Source organism: Myotis myotis, unplaced genomic scaffold (assembly GCF_014108235.1).
Source record: "Myotis myotis isolate mMyoMyo1 unplaced genomic scaffold, mMyoMyo1.p scaffold_m19_p_16, whole genome shotgun sequence".
NCBI lineage: Eukaryota > Metazoa > Chordata > Mammalia > Chiroptera > Vespertilionidae > Myotis > Myotis myotis.
In genome coordinates, this window is record NW_023416320.1 from 3922690 (window position 1) to 3940946 (window position 18257).

General features: G+C 48.1%; 1 protein-coding gene across 3 annotated transcripts in view; it reads left to right on the forward strand.

The window, feature by feature from the left end:
- Positions 1-18257, forward strand: part of ADCY8 (adenylate cyclase 8) — a 137165-nt gene that overhangs the window by 109879 nt on the left and 9029 nt on the right. For all 3 annotated transcript variants that reach the window (XM_036338035.1, XM_036338036.1, XM_036338034.1), the window contains 4 exons: positions 2650-2822; positions 8687-8765; positions 14728-14886; positions 17902-18048. In XM_036338035.1, the coding sequence (XP_036193928.1) occupies positions 2650-2822; positions 8687-8765; positions 14728-14886; positions 17902-18048 (558 nt within the window). The remainder of the gene's footprint in view (positions 1-2649; positions 2823-8686; positions 8766-14727; positions 14887-17901; positions 18049-18257) is intronic.

The following is an 18257-nucleotide window of genomic DNA, read 5'->3' on the forward strand; positions in this document are numbered from 1 at the left end:
AACCCAGGTGGAACCTGATTTGGGAAGACGGAGCTAAGAGTCTGGGGAGGCCAAGGGGCTAGAGTTTGCAGGACAGAGGGAAGAGAGCTGCACAGAGGAGCCCAGAGATCCACAAAGGGTTCCACCAGCGCAGGTGAGGGAACCACCTGGTGCTTGGGGGAGAGCCGTCCGGAAGGATCCGTGCCTGGGGCTCACACAGTGCTGGAAAGGGGTTGTTTTGTGTGTTTTTTTCTCCCTGCCAGCCAGACTGAAAAGCCTTGTAATTCAGGGGCATTGGGTAGCATCATCAGAAGGGCCTTGCTGGGCAGTGTGCAAGAATTACCCTGAGCATCTGTCCTTGGGCCATTTTAAAAATTAAGTAAGACGAAGTGTATAAGGTCATTCATGGAGGCCTGGCACAGAATGCATACCCAATAAATATTTATTTTAATTTATTTCTATTATAATTTTAGTTCTTACTTCTTCTCCTGTCTCTATGTCCCCATCACACAAGCTCCTATTGCTGCCAGAACATTTTCCACAGTGAAGTACCGTTGGCATTTCCGTGCCTGCTTCACTTATTAGGCCTGGCTACCTCTTAGCTTTGAATTCCCAGAACCTACCACCATGCCTTGACTACAGCACGCACTCCATAAATACTCACTGCATTTAAAATTTTTAATAACGTTTTGCTTAAGGGCATGATCATTTTGATGACTTTTGACCTAGTAAGTGATGCATAACTGGCATTGGCAAAGCCATGGGCAACCCTTCACGTGATGCAGGTAACAATGAACCCGGGACCCTCGGATCCACTCCTCTTTCCTCCATTTGGGAAAATGGAGGATCTTGGGAGTTTCTCTGGATGGAGAAAACACACGAGAATGAACTTCTCACCTGCTCACTTCACTCGCAGCTTCCTGCACAAACGTATCAAAATGAGTTCCCTGCAAACCTGGCCAGGGAAGACCTTGGAGAAGTGAAGAAAGCTTATTCACTCCATCTGAGATGAGGACATAACTGGATTGGTTGGGAAAGGAAGAGACAAGGATAAAGGATGCCCCAGACCCTGGGCTTCTTGAGAGTAGGGACAGTCGTTCATTTCTGAGTCCATCCCGTGCACCCTAAAGGCACAGGCCCTCGCCCCCATTGGGAACTCTGTCAGGGTGCTGTCCACATTTTTTTGATATCAACATTTCTGACAAGTATACATGAATGAGTCAGTCTGCTATAAGAAGTCAATAAACATGTGTTCAGTAGTTTCTCAGGGAATTTCTGGAAATTCTTACCTATCTCCTTGGCTCATACAGAAATAGCCTCTCCATGTAGTAGGAGGGAAAAGACAAGTTGTTATAAAGAGCCGAGTATAGCAAGACAGGAATGGACTTTAGAAATGGCCAAGCCCAGTGTACTTGCCAGGGTCACCTTTACAAGGACAGGTCATATCGAGGTGTTTGTGTGTCACTTTCTAGCTAAGAGAAGTTAAACAATTTATTCAAGCTCTGTGAGCCTTCGTTTCTTCACTTGCAAAGTGAAAATTATGATTCTCATCTTGACTGATGTTATTTTGAAAATTATAAGAGAAAGTGGGTACAAAGAGCAAAGTACTGCCACCAAGTGGGTCTTTGATGACACAGGTCTGGTTCTTTCCCCCACTGAATAGTCAGAATCTAAACCAACCATCCCAAATGCGATATCGGGATACTTCTGTCAGAGAAATAGACTGAGGAGCTTCCTACAGAAGCTGAAATCGGCTGGGCAGACTAATAGATGGGAGCCCCTGGAATCATCCAGCCACTGAGTGGTTTTAAACTGGCCATCTGAACAGCCATTTCTAATACAGGTGACAGATGTTACGCTGGGCTAGAAAGGGCGCTGTGCAGGCATGAGGCCGTACCCAGAAGCACCTGGAGATGTGCAGGAAAGCTTCTCAGAGAGGACACTGAGTTTGTCAGAGGAGTTCGGCTCGGTCGCCTGGATGAGATTTGAGCGACAGCACACAGGGAGTACAAAGCACTGAGGCCTGGGAGAGCAGGCGAATAGCTGGTCGGCAGTGAGGCTGGGCCACACATCGGGGTTCGGAAAGTGCAAGGGCATCCGCTGTATGAGGCCTGGAGAGCTTTGCTATTCAAAAAGGAGAAGAGACTTGGAAGGAATGGGGAGCAATAAAGGGGCTTCAAGTTAAGGAGTGACATGATCCGGTCTGCGCTTTAGAAACACTGGGTAGAATGACAGTCTGCATTCGGGGGGCCTGGGGGCAGGAAGCAGGCAAAGCTGCCAGAACACTGTTCCAAAACTGTAGGTGAGAACTAAACAGAAGCAGGTGGAAGGAGAAAGCTGGCTGGATGCGAGATCCAGGGAGGAAGTGGTTTCTAACTTAGGATGACCTGGCTGTGGAATGTGGGGAAAAGGAAGGCACAAAGATGAGATCAAGGTTTCTGGCTTAAGGGATGGGGTGTAAAGTCCCCCCCAAAACAGGGAACAGAGTCTTGGGGAGGTGGTAATGAAATGATGAGTTCAATGTGGAGCTGCGGAATTGAGGATGGCTGAGACCTCCAAATGGAGACGCTCAGCGAACCTCTGTACAAGGAGGCCTACTGGCATCCGTGAGCGGGAGAGTGAACCCCCACCATCCCACTGAGCCTGACCACCGACATTCTCTGCTTCCAGTACTTCGTCTTCACGGGCGTGCTGGCCATGGTGACCTGTGCGGTTTTCCTCCGACTCAACTCTGTCCTGAAGCTGGCCGTGCTGCTCATTATGATCGCCATCTACGCCCTGCTGACCGAGACCATCTACTCAGGTCTCTTCCTGCGCTATGACAACCTGAACCACAGTGGAGAGTAAGTGCCCGCCATCGCGTGTTCAGAAAGTGCCCAGCTTCCTGTGGGAACTAGAGCCACTGGGAAAATGATGGAGGTGGAGTTAGGGAAACCTGGGGACCGTTTGAAGATCAGTGTATTTCTCAGCTGAGGGGCTCTCTAGCTTACAAGTCTAGGCAAAATCTCTAGTTTTCAGTTTCATCACTTATATTAATTACAGATTAATTACTGAGTTAAAGTTTGGATTGAATAACAGCTCAAGTCTCCTCTTAACCTAATAATTTACGACTCCTTCACCTTTAACAGATCCCACACTTGTAGGATCTGATTATAATTTGACTGTAGCAATGTTAATAATAGTGGACATTGTTCACTTAATGGACCCCCAAAATATTAACTATTGTTTTCTCTGAATGGTAGGCTTAAGGACAATTTTTATTGTTTTATTTGTGAATTTTTATCTGCTTCCAAATTCACAGTTGGCATATTTCTATAATGAGTAAACACTCAAATTAAATACTAATTTTTATGAGACATCTGATATGATGTCTCTAAAGATTGTTATTGCCCTGAAAATGACATTATCCCACATGTGCTTTCACTTATGTTCTTTTCTATTAACTTAGGGAGGTGGTAGTATTAATTCAATTATTTTATTAATACAAATAAATTAGTTCAAAATGTTCTTAGTTTTAGTCTCTACCACCTAATATCAAGCAAAGTATTATAATTTTGTATGGTTTCAGCCTATAACCATAGAAGCTACAAAAATATTTTTCTTCTGAATTCAAATCACAATTCTTTCTGGATGTCCCTTGACCTGGCTGACTTACTATGCATCTTCTACAGTCTCTACTCAGGCCATATTTTTTCCATCTGAAGGACATCAGAAAGACTCAAAGACCATGCACAATTTCCTTTTACTTTTCCTCTGAATTTGACCTAGTCATCACTGCTTTCAGAATGATTCAAGAGGTATTTATGGCCCTAGCCGGCTTAGCTCAGTGGATGGAGCATCGGCCTGTGGACTGAAGGGTCCCAGGTTCGATTCCGGCCAAGGGCACATGCCTGGGTTGCGGGCTCCTTCCCCAGTGTGGGGTGTGCAGGAGGCAGCCAATCAATGATTCTCTCTCATCATTGATGTTTCTATCTCTCTCTTTCTCCCTTCCTCTCTGAAATCAATAAAGAAATATATATTTTTTTAAAAAAAAGAGGTATTTATGTTTCCTCTTGAAAGCACATTTTAAGTGATAAATTCTTCGGCTTAAAAAAAGCATCTGCATCACAAAGAAAAGGATATTAGAAGTGGCAGCAGAGCAGGAGTTTGGGATGCATTTAGGGGGAGCTGAACAAATGACATTTCCCATTCAAACTAAGCCGGTGAACCAGTGATTTTTTTAAAGCACCACTACCAGGAGCAAGATCATGAGCTGGGAGCTTTATGGGGTGGAGAGAGGGAGGGAGACACGGGCCATACACCATGCCCAGCACATCACCAAGATTTGCTCATTTACTCCTCCAGTTATGCAGGTAAATGCTATCAGAGTCTTTCACAATGGGCAATGAACTGAAGCTCAGAGGTATAGAGTGTCTTGTCCAAGGTCAAACAACTGGTCATTAACAGAGCTGAGATTGGAACCTGGGTCTGCATGAGTACAAAGCTCATGTCATTAGTTATTTTTTCAGGAGTCCTCAAACTTCAGGGGCCAAAGAATTAAGTGACATGGAGAAAAGAGTGGTACTAAAATATCCCTATTGCTCCCCCCAAAATAAGCACTGTAGTGACTATGAGTGAAGAAATGAATGAATGAATGAATGAATGAATCCTAGTCCTAAAATGCTGGATGATAATATGGGGCTCACAGTCCAACCCTCTTCACTTCAGCATTGGTGGTAGTGAACAGCTCCAGTAGATCTGAGCACTTTCTCCTGCTCACTGACTATGGCCTCAAACTTGACATGTGACATTTACTTCTCACCCTAACTCTAGAGCAGCCGTGGGCAAACTACGGCCCGCGGGCCGGATCCGGCCCATTTGAAATGAATAAAACTAAAAAAAAAAAAAGACCATACCCTTTTATGTAACGATGTTTACTTTGAATTTATATTAGTTCACACAAACACTCCATCCATGCTTTTGTTCCGGCCCTCCGGTCCAGTTTAAGAACCCATTGTGGCCCTCGAGTCAAAAAGTTTGCCCACCCCTGCTCTAGAGGCTTGTCAACGGCTAGCTAAGCAAGATATATGTCCCATACCTATAAAGCCCATCTCACCCTGACCTCCCAAGACTTGCCATCCTTTAAGACTGAGCTTTTGAGTCCTCCTAAGCTATATTCTATTCATTCCCATGGCAACAAGGATGTATTCCTACTATGGAGTCTATCATGTTACAAAATTATTTGTCTGTTTGATTCTCTATTCTTTTTTAGTGGACTCTTTTGAGCACAAAGACAATGTGCCTTCTTCATTTCTGTATCCCAGCATGTCCCTGGCATGCAAATGCTCAATAATTATGTGATTTGCTGGGGCTATAGAAAAGAAACACAATAATGAGTATCATCTATTATTAGCATCTGATCTCTTAAAAAGGCAGATAGAACTAGAAATTCATAAATCTGAATACCTCCCCATGAGAGAGCATATTCCCAGCCCCATATACCCGTTCCACCTAGAGCACTGAGCTGGGCCTGGCTCTGTATAAGCCAGAGGGTCTTTTAGCATAAAGCTTGGCTAGAAGCTGCCCCCATTTCCTGAGCCCTGTGCTACTCTAGCTGGCCTCCAGCAAGAATACAAAAGGGAAAGGTGGCATCGCCTGGGTGCAGCCACATTAATACTCACTACTCCTCCCTCTACACATTGCATCTCATCTACCATGGCCCCATTATGTCCCTAAGCCACACCAGAGTTAAGTTATTTTGAGTGAGTTCTGAGTTTTTGTGTTCTCATGATTAGGAGGCGATAAAACAAGTGAGTGACGTGATCTGGCTTTAGTGATAATAAATATTCTGGCAGCCATGTAAGAAAGTAGATTGTAGACAGTAACATTAGGAAGCTACTGGGAATCATGGTGGCTGGACTTAAGTGCTGGAGGAAGAGGGGGAGAGAAGTGGGAAGACTGAGGATATATTTTGGTGGAACAGTGGACAGGATTGGGATAACGGAGTGGTGATGCCTCACTCCCAGTTTTGTTTTTGGTTTTGGCTCAAGCACCTGGGAGAATGGATGAGGGGGCACTTGTCTGAGATGGAGAAACCTGGGGGATAAAACAGGAGGTGATGGAAAGCAAGTCACAATGTCCACAGACGTAAAAAAACAGCATAGGCAATCTATCTATAAATATAAAAGTCTAAGCGACCATTTGACAGAACAACCAGAACAACCAATTGCTAAGATGCACACTGACCACCAGGGGGCAGACACTCAACGCAGGAGCTGCCCCCTGGTAGTCAGTGTGCTCCCACAGGGGGAGTGCCGCTCAGCCAGAAGCCAGGCTCATGGCTGGTGAGCGCAGCTGCCAAAGCCGGAGCCTCTCCCGACTCCGGGCAGCACTACTGAGCAGCGGCAGCAGGCGAAGTGGGCCGGGATGAGCACGAGTAGCTCAGTGCTGGGCCCCAATTCAGGCTCCGCCCTGGCCGCCTGCTGCCTGGCGCACTGCTACATCCCCCAAGACTGCAAGAGGGATATCCAACTGCCGGCTTAGGCCTGATCCCCCTGCCGTTCTCTGTAGAAGGCAGTCAGTCTGAACAACTCAGGGAAGCACAGGGAACTCAAGGTGAGCCTACCTCCACGCTTGACTCACCCACTCGATGGTGTTCACAGGACAGACCATGGTGGCCCAGCCCATGCACATGCAGCAGCTGCTGAAGCTCAAGCAGCAGGTTGTGCAGCAGCAGAAGACCATCCAGCCACAAGCCAGCAGGCAGACATCCCCCAAGGGATCCCGGATTGCGAGAGGGCGTAGGCCAGACTGAGGGATCTCCTCCCGCTCCAGTGCACGAATTTTGTGCACTGGGCCTCCAATACTGTCAATACTTTAATAACTATGTCAGTGCATGGTGGGTGCTGGAAATATCAGGTGGGGGGGTCACTTTGTAGAGTATATGACTGTCTAACCACTATGCTGTACACTTAAAACTAATACAAAATAATATTGGGAAAAAATCTTGATGACATGCCTTGAGCATTTTAATTTGGGGTTTCTTCTTCAACCAGCGGAAGCCTGTTGGGGGGAACTGTTCATTTCCAAAGACACCTGAGTCCACATGCAAAGCTCCACCAAACACTCTGCCTCCTGGCCGAGGTTGTCCTGAGAAAGGCTTCATATGGTGCTGAAATGAAAAGAGAGGAACATTTGGAATCAAACAAGAGATTCCCTGGCCACCTTCTGAATTTCCTTGATGGCTGAAGGTCAGGTCAGCGTGTAAGTGTACACTGGCTGCTGGCCATCTTCAGCTGCCCTCCAGCTTGCTCCTCTTGAGAGCCCGGAGAAGCCGGTCAGCGACCAGCAGCTTGTGCCTCAGGAAGGACGGGATGGAGTGTGAGAGCTGACACAATGACACATGGAACAAAGCCTTTACTGAAGGACACAGGGCTTGAAATGGGGGTAACAACAGTGCCCAATTCAGAGAACAGATGTAAGAATTTCAGAACTGACAGAATCAAACAGTGTCCCCTTGACACAGCTGATGGAAGAATCTAAGTGTGATTCCTACAGCACTGAGGACAGGGAGCGGCAAGGAGCAAACACCCTCGCCCCCCGCCCCCACCCCCACCCCCTGCCCCCACCCCCACCCCCACCCCACCCCCACCCCACCCCCCCCGCCACCTGCCTCTTAAACGGGATGACTTCTAAGAAAAGTCTTCGCGTGCATTTTTGTAACCAGAAAGTCTAAGGCTCTTTGAAATGTAGAAAAGGTGTCCCGCAAATAGAAGTTTATTTTTCAATATTTTTTGGGATTAGTTTCAGGTGTACAGCACAATGGTTAGACAATCAGATACCCTCCACCACCCCACCCCACCCCCCCGATATTTCCAGTACCCATCTGGCAGCACACACAGTTACTAAAAAGTGTTCCCCACCCCCCCGATATTTCCAGTACCCACCTAACAGCACACACAGTTACTAAAGTATTATTGACTCTATTCCCTAGGCCCGTGGTCAGCACACTGCAGCTCGTGAGCCACATGCGGCTCTTTGGCCCCTTGAGTGTGGTTCTTCCTAAGTCTTAGGAGTACCCTAAGTAAGTTAATAACAATGAACCTACCTATATAGTTTAAGTTTAAAAATTTTGGCTCTCAAAAGAAATTTCAATCGTTGTACTGTTGATATTTGGCTCTGTTGACTAATGAGTTTGCCGACCACTGCCCTAGGCCAGTGGTTCTCAACCTTGGCTGCACATTAGAATCACCTGGGAATCTTTTTAAAATCCTGATTTCTGGGCCTCATCCTCTAGAAATCCTGTTTCTTTGTTATGGGGTGGGGCCGCAACATTAGTAACAAAGAAACAGAATTTCCGGAGGATGAGGCCCAGAAATTGGGATTTTAAAGAGATTCCCAAGTGATTCTAATGTGCAGCCAAGGTTGAGAACCACTGCCTAGGGCAGTGGTCGGCAAACTGCGGCTCACGAGCCACATGCGGCTCTTTGGCCCCGAGTGTGGCTCTTCCACAAAATACCACGTGTGGGCGCACACGTACAGTGCGATTGAAACTTCGTGGCCCATGCGCAGAAGTCGGTATTTCTAAGTGGAACCCCCCACCCCCAGCTGCCTCTATGAACTAGCGGGTGATCTTTCTTTTTATCCTGCTCCTTTCTGAGCCTCAGTTTCCTATCGCGTGTCCCTGAAGTCCCTTCATGGTTGCCATTTGCATTTCTTCTTCCAACAGAGATTTCCTGGGGACCAAGGAGGCGTCGCTGCTGCTAATGGCCATGTTCCTCCTCGCTGTGTTCTACCACGGACAGCAGGTAACCTGACCTTCTGCTCGGCCTGCCTTTGGTTGCCTGGCATCTCCCGCTGTCCTAAAGCTGGCTCTTCTTTGCAGCACATGACTAGTAGCTGCTTGCAGCAAGCTGTGATTCCCAACAAATCAATTTCTAATATAGGCCACTTCATAAAACACGAAGTTGGAGAAGATGGTAAACAATACGTCTTAAGGATAGCTCTTTCAAAGAGACCATTGTCCTTAAAACAAAACAAACAGACAAACACAGAGCTTTTGATTTCTGCTTGAGGGAAATGGCTCTCTCCCAGTTCCGTGGCCTGGATGAAATTGTGACTATCAGAGTTGTGCATGCAAACACTTGGGTGCCAGACCAGCTGAGCCGGGGTTCCAATCCCGCCTCTGCCTCTCGGCAGCTGGTGGCCTTGGGCATGTTGCTTATCTCCCTGAGTCTCAGTTTCCTCATTTCTAAAAAGGTAGGAACACCTAAGCAGGGCATTTGGAAGAACCATTTCTTTATTATTGGGCAGCGTTTTGCTCATGGCCTTACGTAACCATAGGAAGTGCTTCGTCACTGATGTGTCCCGAGTAGATAAAGCGCCTACCCGAATGATGCCACTTCCCTCTGAGCCTCTCCTCTGCCAGGGTCTGGGGGGCACTGTGCATAGCACTGTCCAGAACCCCATCCCTGGCCCCAAGGTTCCAGTCTCTCGGAGGAGAGCAAGCCCCAAATAATGCCATGGGGCACGTGCCGAGTTGAGAACAGGCTGTCCAAGGACCTCAAGAGTCGGAGGGGCGAGAAGATATTCTGCATGGGAGCATCTCAGCAGGCTTCACCTGGTGTCACCTGCTGTCCCCGTAGAACTTCTCCATGCAAACCGAGACCATGGACGTGGTAATGTTATCCCTGGGGAATCCCCAACCCCTGCAGAGCCACACCTGCTGGCCCATGCTCCCCTCTGGACTCCTGTCCGTCTTTCCTTGGTCTGTGCACACTTCCAAAAAAATAACCAGAAAGCAAAATAAAACAAAACAAAACAGGAAGACGTCAGCTAAAGCAGAAATAGAAACAGATCACTGAGAAATCACCATGGGAACGGGGAGGCAACGAACCCTGAGAAGCCAGGGATGAAACAGCCCAAACCTCAAGAACCTAGAGCTGTTTGCCGTAAAGGGGGTGGTGAAGTGCAGTCACAGTCACGGGGGAGGAAAGAGTGATATAAGCTTGGCGAGCAAGACAATGGGGGAAGGGTTCACAGGTACCAGTTCCTACTAAGTGCCTGGCACTTACCTCCACTTCTCATTCACTCAAGCACCGCGCCCTGCGATGGCAGTGATTGTCAATCCCGCTTCACAGATGAAGGAAGCAAGGCTACTCAGCTAGGAAGCAAGAGAAGCAGACTTCCAGCCCAGCCCCGCCGCCCCAGCTCACCCTTCCCACATCCTCAGCTGGAGGAGAACAGAGAGGACGTGTGCATAGCAACACAATGGCGGGGGATAGCGGGGGTGCAGCCCTGCCAGAAGACTCTGACTTGTTTTTCAATTTTAGCTGGTTTGATGGTGAAACCATAGGCCAAATGTGAAAGTCTAGCCATTCCCAGAATGCCTAGATTTAGCTCTCCCAGACTGGGCTGTCTGTGAGAGCTGGGTCGTGTCTGCCACGTCCCAATGGATTCTGGTTGCGGGGGACCACTCCCGGGGCTCACATGCAAGTGGCAACCCACTGAAGGGCTATGGAGACACAATCAGGCAAGGCAATTCTACACAACACCATACGCACACTCCGCCAGCCAGGATTTAAGCCGACAAGTGAAAACCCTCAGAGAGCAAGTTCCAAGCGGGGGGCCTCAATCCGCAATGAGAAAGACGTTCCCGTTTCCTCCGCCCCCTTAAGGCATGACTGGGTGCCCTGTCGTACCCCTTCCTCAGTCCCTTTCTAACATTCCAACATTCCGATTTAATTTATTCCACTCTCCACGTGCCCTGGGCACACAGGTAACCTAAGCCCATTCAGAGTGTGTATAAATAAGAGTATAGAAGTGCAGCGAGGGTCTGAGTAAGTGACTTCCGATAGTGTATTTTTTATTTGTAATATTCCGAAGACTTTGAAATGACATAATCACAGCCCATAACTGCAGCAGGTATAGGCACAGGCTTGGCCAGGGCCAGATGAGATTCAAACCCCAGCTGTGTGGCTTCCAGTCCTTTACTCAACTCTGGGCCTGTTTCTCTCCTATAAAATGGGTGTGATCATAATATACAGGGTTGTTATAGTACTTAATGCGAGTGTAACTTTAACATACTTATCCCAGGACTTTGCACACAGAGTACATGCTCAAAAGTCATGAGCTATGCATGGTTTGCATTGGAAACAAGCCTCTGAGACTAACAGGGAAAGGACTGTTATCCACCTGGTCCCCAGGCAGGAGCAGAGACTCAAGTCACTCGAGGTCACAACGCCAGTAAGGAAAGCCAGACAGACACGGGCGTGTTCCCGCTCCACCCGCATGGCGCCTGCCTGGCTGCTGGAGGAGGCTTCCCGCAGAACGACATCGGTTCAGGTGTCACCCATTCATAGCACCTGTCGGGCCCCGTCCTTCCGGATCAAGCCTGCCCATTCCTGGGTCTGCTACCTGCTTCCGCTGGTTCCCCTTGGTGACTCAGGCTCCCTGTGTTTGTTGACAATGCCCACTGGTGCCTGGTACGCAGCAGCCTCCGGTGGGAGCACTGTAATGACACATCTCCGGAGAGACTGGGCGGTCATATAATAGCTGAATAGTTGGAGAATGCCATCTTACACGTACGTGAAAGCGATATGCCCAACCCTTCCTCCTCCTCCAGGCAGGAGAATGCTCTGAAGGTTGGGCAGGGAGAGCAGGCATCCCACACCTCCCACCTCGGCCTCATGCACCTGCAGCCGGAGGTTTGGGCTTTGCCTCACATCTCCATTTATGGCCGAGGAAGCCACACCTGGGGGCAGGGACTACTGAGGTCATGTCTCCAGTTGTTCACTCACTCCTGGGCCTGATGCAGACAGGCAGTGGGATTGTGCAGCTTGGAGAGGAAGACTCAGTCTCGGGACCGTATTCTTAAATCTGAGTCCCGGCAATGCCACTGGAAGAAAGGGGACCCTGAGAGACTCAAGCTCCCAGAGCTGTCATTTAATAGATAATAGTTATCTATATGAGTTAGACAGCAGCTGAATGAGGTCACGTATATAGAGTGTAGGGGTAAGAGCCACAGCTTGGCGTCAAACGCCCTGTAAGCTTCGGAATCTTGCGACATAAGCTCAGTAGGTTCTGGTAATCTCCTTGCTTTCTGGTGTGAAAAGATGTTCCCGGCTTGCACATTTTCTCCCCTAGGTTTCAGCCATGTTATTTTTGTAGGAATTGGTATTTTTGAAACCCAATCTGGATCCTGGGAGTGCTTGCTGCTGTGGTTCTCACTGTCTCTCGGCCTTCACTCCGGGGGTGGAGCTGGGAGACATACATCCATGTCATGCGCTCACAGGGCCACTCACTTCACAGGCAGGACATGTGCTCTGACTTAACCTCATCTATCTTACATCTGCACCTCCTTTTTCCCTCCCCCAAATTCCAGTTCTCAGTGACACCAATGAAAACGCTCATTTGCGTTCTCCTCCGTTCGCATACAGTAGTCTAAGTGGTAATTCCACAAACACTACCAGCTGCAGTAAGATGGTTGTAAACAGTTTTAAGATTATTTTTAAAGGCTTTTTATTGGTTTTTAAAGAGAGAGGAAGGCAGAGGGAAGGACAGAGAGAGAAACATCGATGTGAAAGCAAGACATCCATTGGCTGCCTCTTGCACATCCCCAACTAGGGATCAAGCCCGCAACTCAGACATGTGCCCTGACTGGGAATCAAACCCGGGGACTTTTCGGTGCATGGATGAACGACACTGAACTAACTGAGCCACACCGGCCAGGGCTTAAGATTTTTTTAAGCTTTCTTCATCCTCGGAGTATTTCCCTTTATGAACGTTTTATCAAATCCTTGTGTTAGGAGAAATTTGGAATCACTCCTCTCCGTGTGGTTTTACATGTAGATTCATTTGCCTAGTTATGTTTGTTTTTACAGATTTAAAAATCCATTCAGTTTTATACTTAAGTAAAATATTTCCGTGATGCAAAAGTCAAGTTTGTAAAACAACATATAATATTAAAAATTTAAATTCTATCCCTTTTCCTCCACTTTTTTCCTCCCTTCTTCATATCATTGGTAATGATTTTTTTAGACTTCAATTTTTCAACAAATAAAATTCCCCCCCGCCAAATATATATATATATATATATATATATATATAGAGAGAGAGAGAGAGAGAGAGAGAGAGAGAGAGAGAGAGAGATATCTAGATATCTCCCTTCCTGAGACCAATGGTGGCATACTAAACACGCATTTCTCCACCTTGGAGATAGTCCATCAAAGTATAGAGAAATAGTCTTCATTTCTTTTTATAGCTGCATACAATAGTTCATTCAACCAACAAAAGGAACACTTGGGTTGTCTCCAGCTTTTGCTATTACAAATTCTGCTGAATAGATAACCTGCCGCCTCTGTCATTTCACATTGTTGCCATCCACTGAGACTTTCGCGTAAGACAAAGAAAAGAAACGAGCTGGAGTTTTTTAAGCCTCTGAATGCAAGGCACCCAACCATGTATAATAGTGCAGTTTACTGTTCAACAGCCAAAGACTTTGAAATAATGACATCCGCCAGGCTGTGGTAAATATGTGAGGTGCTTTAGAAAGGAAGTTGTCCACTAGCCAACACCAAGGAACACTGGGACAAGAGGGAACGAATGGGTATGAGTTCCTACCATGAGCCATGTGCTTTATCTGTAACTTCCTGTATAATTCCTATTCTAATCTTGCGAGGTCACTGATGCTCCTCCCACTTTCAGAGATGAGGCACCTGGGATGACGTCACCAGCCCAGATCACAGTATGTGAATTGGGACCAGGACACTACACCATACTTGTCTCACAACTAAATCCACAATCCTTTCATTGTTAGCTCATTGATTTCTTCCTTATTGCCTAGTGAATGTACTTAGTACCACTTAAATGTACACTTCAAAATGGTTAAGATGGTAAATTATGTTATATGTACTTTATCACAATTTTTTAAATAATTTAAATGGTATAATAACAATAACGTGTATACATAGAAACATGTGTATGTATACATGCAGGTATGTGTGCACGTGTGTATATGTGTGTGTATGGCTTCTTAGCATACTGCCTACCATGTAGTCGGCACTCACAAATGCTCTTTGTACATCAAATGATTTTTCTTATCACATTATGCCTGAAGGATCACTGAGTGAAGTCCAACCGCTACCAGTATTATTCAGACTCGGGTTGGGCTCTGGAGTGAAGCCCAAATCCTAGCTTCCCACTAACTAGTGTGTGACTTTGGCCGAGTTACTTCACCATGTTTGCTTTCATTTCCTCATAGGATTGATCATAATGACTCCTATGAGGGCTTTTGTATGAATGAAAGGAGTGAAGACCTGTATATTGCTTAGAACAATGCCTGGAATAATACTAAGCACCATCTAAGTGTCAGCTGGCTTGATTACTATAACTTCTCCATTGAGTCAGTAAGTCCTGATTGAACACCTGCCCTGGGCCAAGCATGTGGCTACATGGTAAGGATGTCCTGCTGAGCAGGGGAAAGGACCCTGACCGCATAGCACCTGCAGGCCAGTAGGCGACATGGCCATTATCAGACATCACACAAACAATCGTAGTTATAGGTGCCATAATGCCAGGAAGGGAAGGTACACAGCCCTGTGCAATGGGATCATCCTCTGATCTCTTGTGTCAGGCAAAGTGCCTCCCCAAATACCCAGATGTGGCTCTGTTTTGTTCATGAAGGTTCCTGAGCAGCTTTCCCCACCTGCCACACGTGGGCCTGAAGCTGCTTGCCCACCTGTTTCCCTCTTCCTCTCCCCTGAACTGCAGCTAGAGTACACTGCCCGCCTGGACTTCCTTTGGCGGGTTCAGGCCAAGGAGGAGATCAACGAGATGAAGGAGCTGAGGGAGCACAATGAGAACATGCTCCGGAACATCCTGCCCAGCCACGTGGCCCGCCATTTCCTGGAGAAGGACCGAGACAACGAGGTGAGCCAGGCTCGTCTGGCCGGTGAGAAGGGGTGGTGGTGTGGGGGGTGAGTTGGACACATGGACCCCAAGCTCAGGGAAAACCCCCCTGTCCTCTGAGCACGTGGTGGTGGAGATCATACCTGCCACTTGGTGCCAGGCCCCCGAGACTTCCCAGCACTGTGACATATACACACCACCTCCCAGCCCCGGGTCCCCCATCGGTAAGATGGACAGAATAAGATGTCCGTTGCAAGACTGAACTGGAATTGTAAAGTTTTACATATGTGTGTGCACAGATCACCTGCTCGTCAGTGGCTGGCAACAGCAGGTGTGGTCAGGGGAAATGCTCACTGGTTGGCTGGCTGGTTGGTTGGCTTCTTTGTTTTAATCCGTGATTGGATGGATGCGTGCAGGCATGGAGTAGGCTCTCCAATGTATCCATCTGTGTCCTGCCCCTTCTCCTGCATAAAGACATTTGGGTCTGTGACCCAGGCCTTAGGATGGAGCTGGGTGAGACCTAAGGGTCCCTATCTCATCCAAGCAGCCACGGAATGACCATGGGAAGGAGCTGAGCGAATGAATAACCCGCTGCTCGAACAGCCAGCTCTTGGTGAACCCGGGCCCTGGACAATCTCCTGGGTGCAGGTCGAGGCACCGCCCACCCCATGGATGACGTTCTCTGGAATTAGGTTCAGGCCCGGTTTCCTCAAGGCTCCCTAAGGGCAGGAGCTCTGTGGCAAGAGCTTGGTGACGAAGCCAAGAAAGCAGAGGGAATACTAATGTGGGTCGCCATGACCTCCAGAAGAAGCGGATGAAACACTGAGCCCTCCGAGGCCAACCCAAGGAGAACGGAAAGGAGAACCGCTTTTCCATCAACACAGCAAAGCCACCGGGATCTGGGGCCAGTGGGGAGGAGCACGAGCACGCTGCCCTCGTCCGGGAAAGATGGCAACCAGCCAGGGATGCTGAGACCGCAGGTCATCAGCTGTCTCCAGGCCAACCCCCACTGAGCAAAACCAATGGGAGGTTCAGCCTTCATCATGCTTATTTGAGGCTTTATAAATATTTAAAGAGTTGACACTCGACCTCTCTGAGTCCATTTCCTTTCTCATCCAGTCAATGAGGAAACAATATCACCCTTGCTGAGTTGGTGTGAGAATTAAAACAGGTGGGAACACACAAGGTGCCCGGTGTAGCCAGGTATGTAGCAGGTTCGGTATAGAAAGGCCATATGATGGGCCCAGAAGCCTGGTGCCCTGTGTTCAAAACTGACTCCCCCTCTTGCTCCCTCTGAGACTATGGACAAGTGATGAACTCTCTGAACCTCATTTTTCTCACCTACAAAGTAACAAAACTTCCCTACTTTATCCGATTGTTAGGACGTTTATATCTGTGCATAAAGTGCTTATACGGTGCTTGGCACATTCTAAGAGCACACAGATTGTTACTGTAATTATTTTTTGATAAATGTGAGTCACCACTACTTCTGCTCCCTCCCAATCGCAGCCCCAACCCCTACCATTCATTCGCTCATTTGCTCAGCAAATGCTTCCTGAGGGCTGACCATGTGTCAGGCATTGTTCTAGATCCTGGCATTCAGACAGTGAGCAAAGAAGAGAGTCCTTGCTGATATGAAGCATGTGTTTTTATGGGAAAGCAGACATTAAAATGAATAGCTATACAACCTCGTGCCTGGAGTGATAGTTCTATGAGAACAGAAGCCAAATGAGGGCTACAGTATTGAAAAGGGCTGGCATTGACATTGAGGGGGCTTTGGAAGCTGTCTTTAAGGAGGTGACATTTGAGCAGAGACCTGAATGTCATGAAAGGATCCTAATAAGACCAACCGGTCTCAGCCCTAGTTTCTCCCTGCAGAGAGAGGGCTTGACTTCACAGAGGAAACATGGAACTTGGATTCAGACATCCTGGGCCAGGAAGGACCAGAGCTAGCTCCCTGAGCAGAGAGGAACCAAAGTCTCTCTCTCGGCGTGGAGGAGGGGAGGGTGTGGATGCTCAAAACCCTCCCCAGAGCCCAAACCTGTACATCCAGCCAGAGGAGGGTGGCAATAAGGCAATAATAGCTTCTCTATATTCAGTGCTCCCTCCCCAGCTCACAATATTTTTATCTTCTTTGAGCCCCAAATAGCAAGAAACAGATGGCACACTCAAAGCAGCTGATTAGAGCCAGTTGAATGATGGGCTCTCTCTAACGGTGGAGGCAGGTGGCTGGAGCGCTTCCGGGTCCCCTGAAAACCCCCCACCCTTCTCCCTGCTTACTTGGGTGGTGGGAGCTGACTTGCCTGGGCTGCATCAATGACTGCGCACACCCTCTGGCACCCAGCTGAGGGTCATTAATTGGGGTGCTGTATGGGAGACCAGAGGGAAGGGAAGGAGCGTGAGGTCAGGAAATAGATTCCTTTGGTCCCCTTTCTTGGGATTAGCTGAAGCTGTCACTGTCCCTCCCCAGAAATTGACAGCACCTCTCCAACCTCAACTCAGTTCCTCCCGGGCTCCTCTCATGCCTTTGAGGTGGGATGGCAGGGAGGAGAAGACCACCTAAGCCAAGGAGAGAGGCCTCAGAAAGAGCCAATGTACCAACACCTTGACCTTAAACTTCTAGTCTCCAGAATCCTGAGTTGATGGCAATAAATATGAATGTAGACAAATGTATGCGTATTGGAATGCCAAGAGCCTCAGATTTTTCAGTGAAGTAAGAGATCATCTACTGAGAAGAATCAAGTGAGGCTGACATTAAGGAATGTGGTGAGGGTTTTGCCATTGAGGACAACAGAACAGGAGGCTGGGCACAAAGGGATGGGCAGTCAGAACTCTGAGCCCAGCTGAGTTGGAGGCCATGCATTTCAATGGTCCCGGTCCACACGGTGGTGACGCTGTGATTACAGTGTTGACATGGCAGCGTCCTCTCTGGGGTGCTGTGCTTGGGTGCAGGTGCACACCTGCACAGGGAGCGTCCTCGCAGAGCCTCACCTCTGATGACTGTCTCTGACTCCCCCTGTGTGTCCCTCTGTCCAGGAGCTGTATTCTCAATCCTATGATGCTGTCGGGGTGATGTTCGCCTCCATCCCGGGGTTTGCGGACTTTTACTCTCAGACCGAAATGAATAACCAAGGCGTGGAGTGCCTGCGCCTGCTGAATGAGATCATTGCAGACTTCGATGAGGTAAACCGAGGCCTGGGGAACTGACAGTCACAGTGGCCGTCGTTGTGGTCACAGCATTATGTGAGTCATTGAGCCATGACCATTACAGAATTCCAGGCTGCACTATTAACACAAACATGTGTCATCTGATCTACTCATCACAATTATCACGAGATCAATGCCATTGTTTCTCACTGGGGGAGGGGGTGGGGGAGCAAGAACACGAGCCT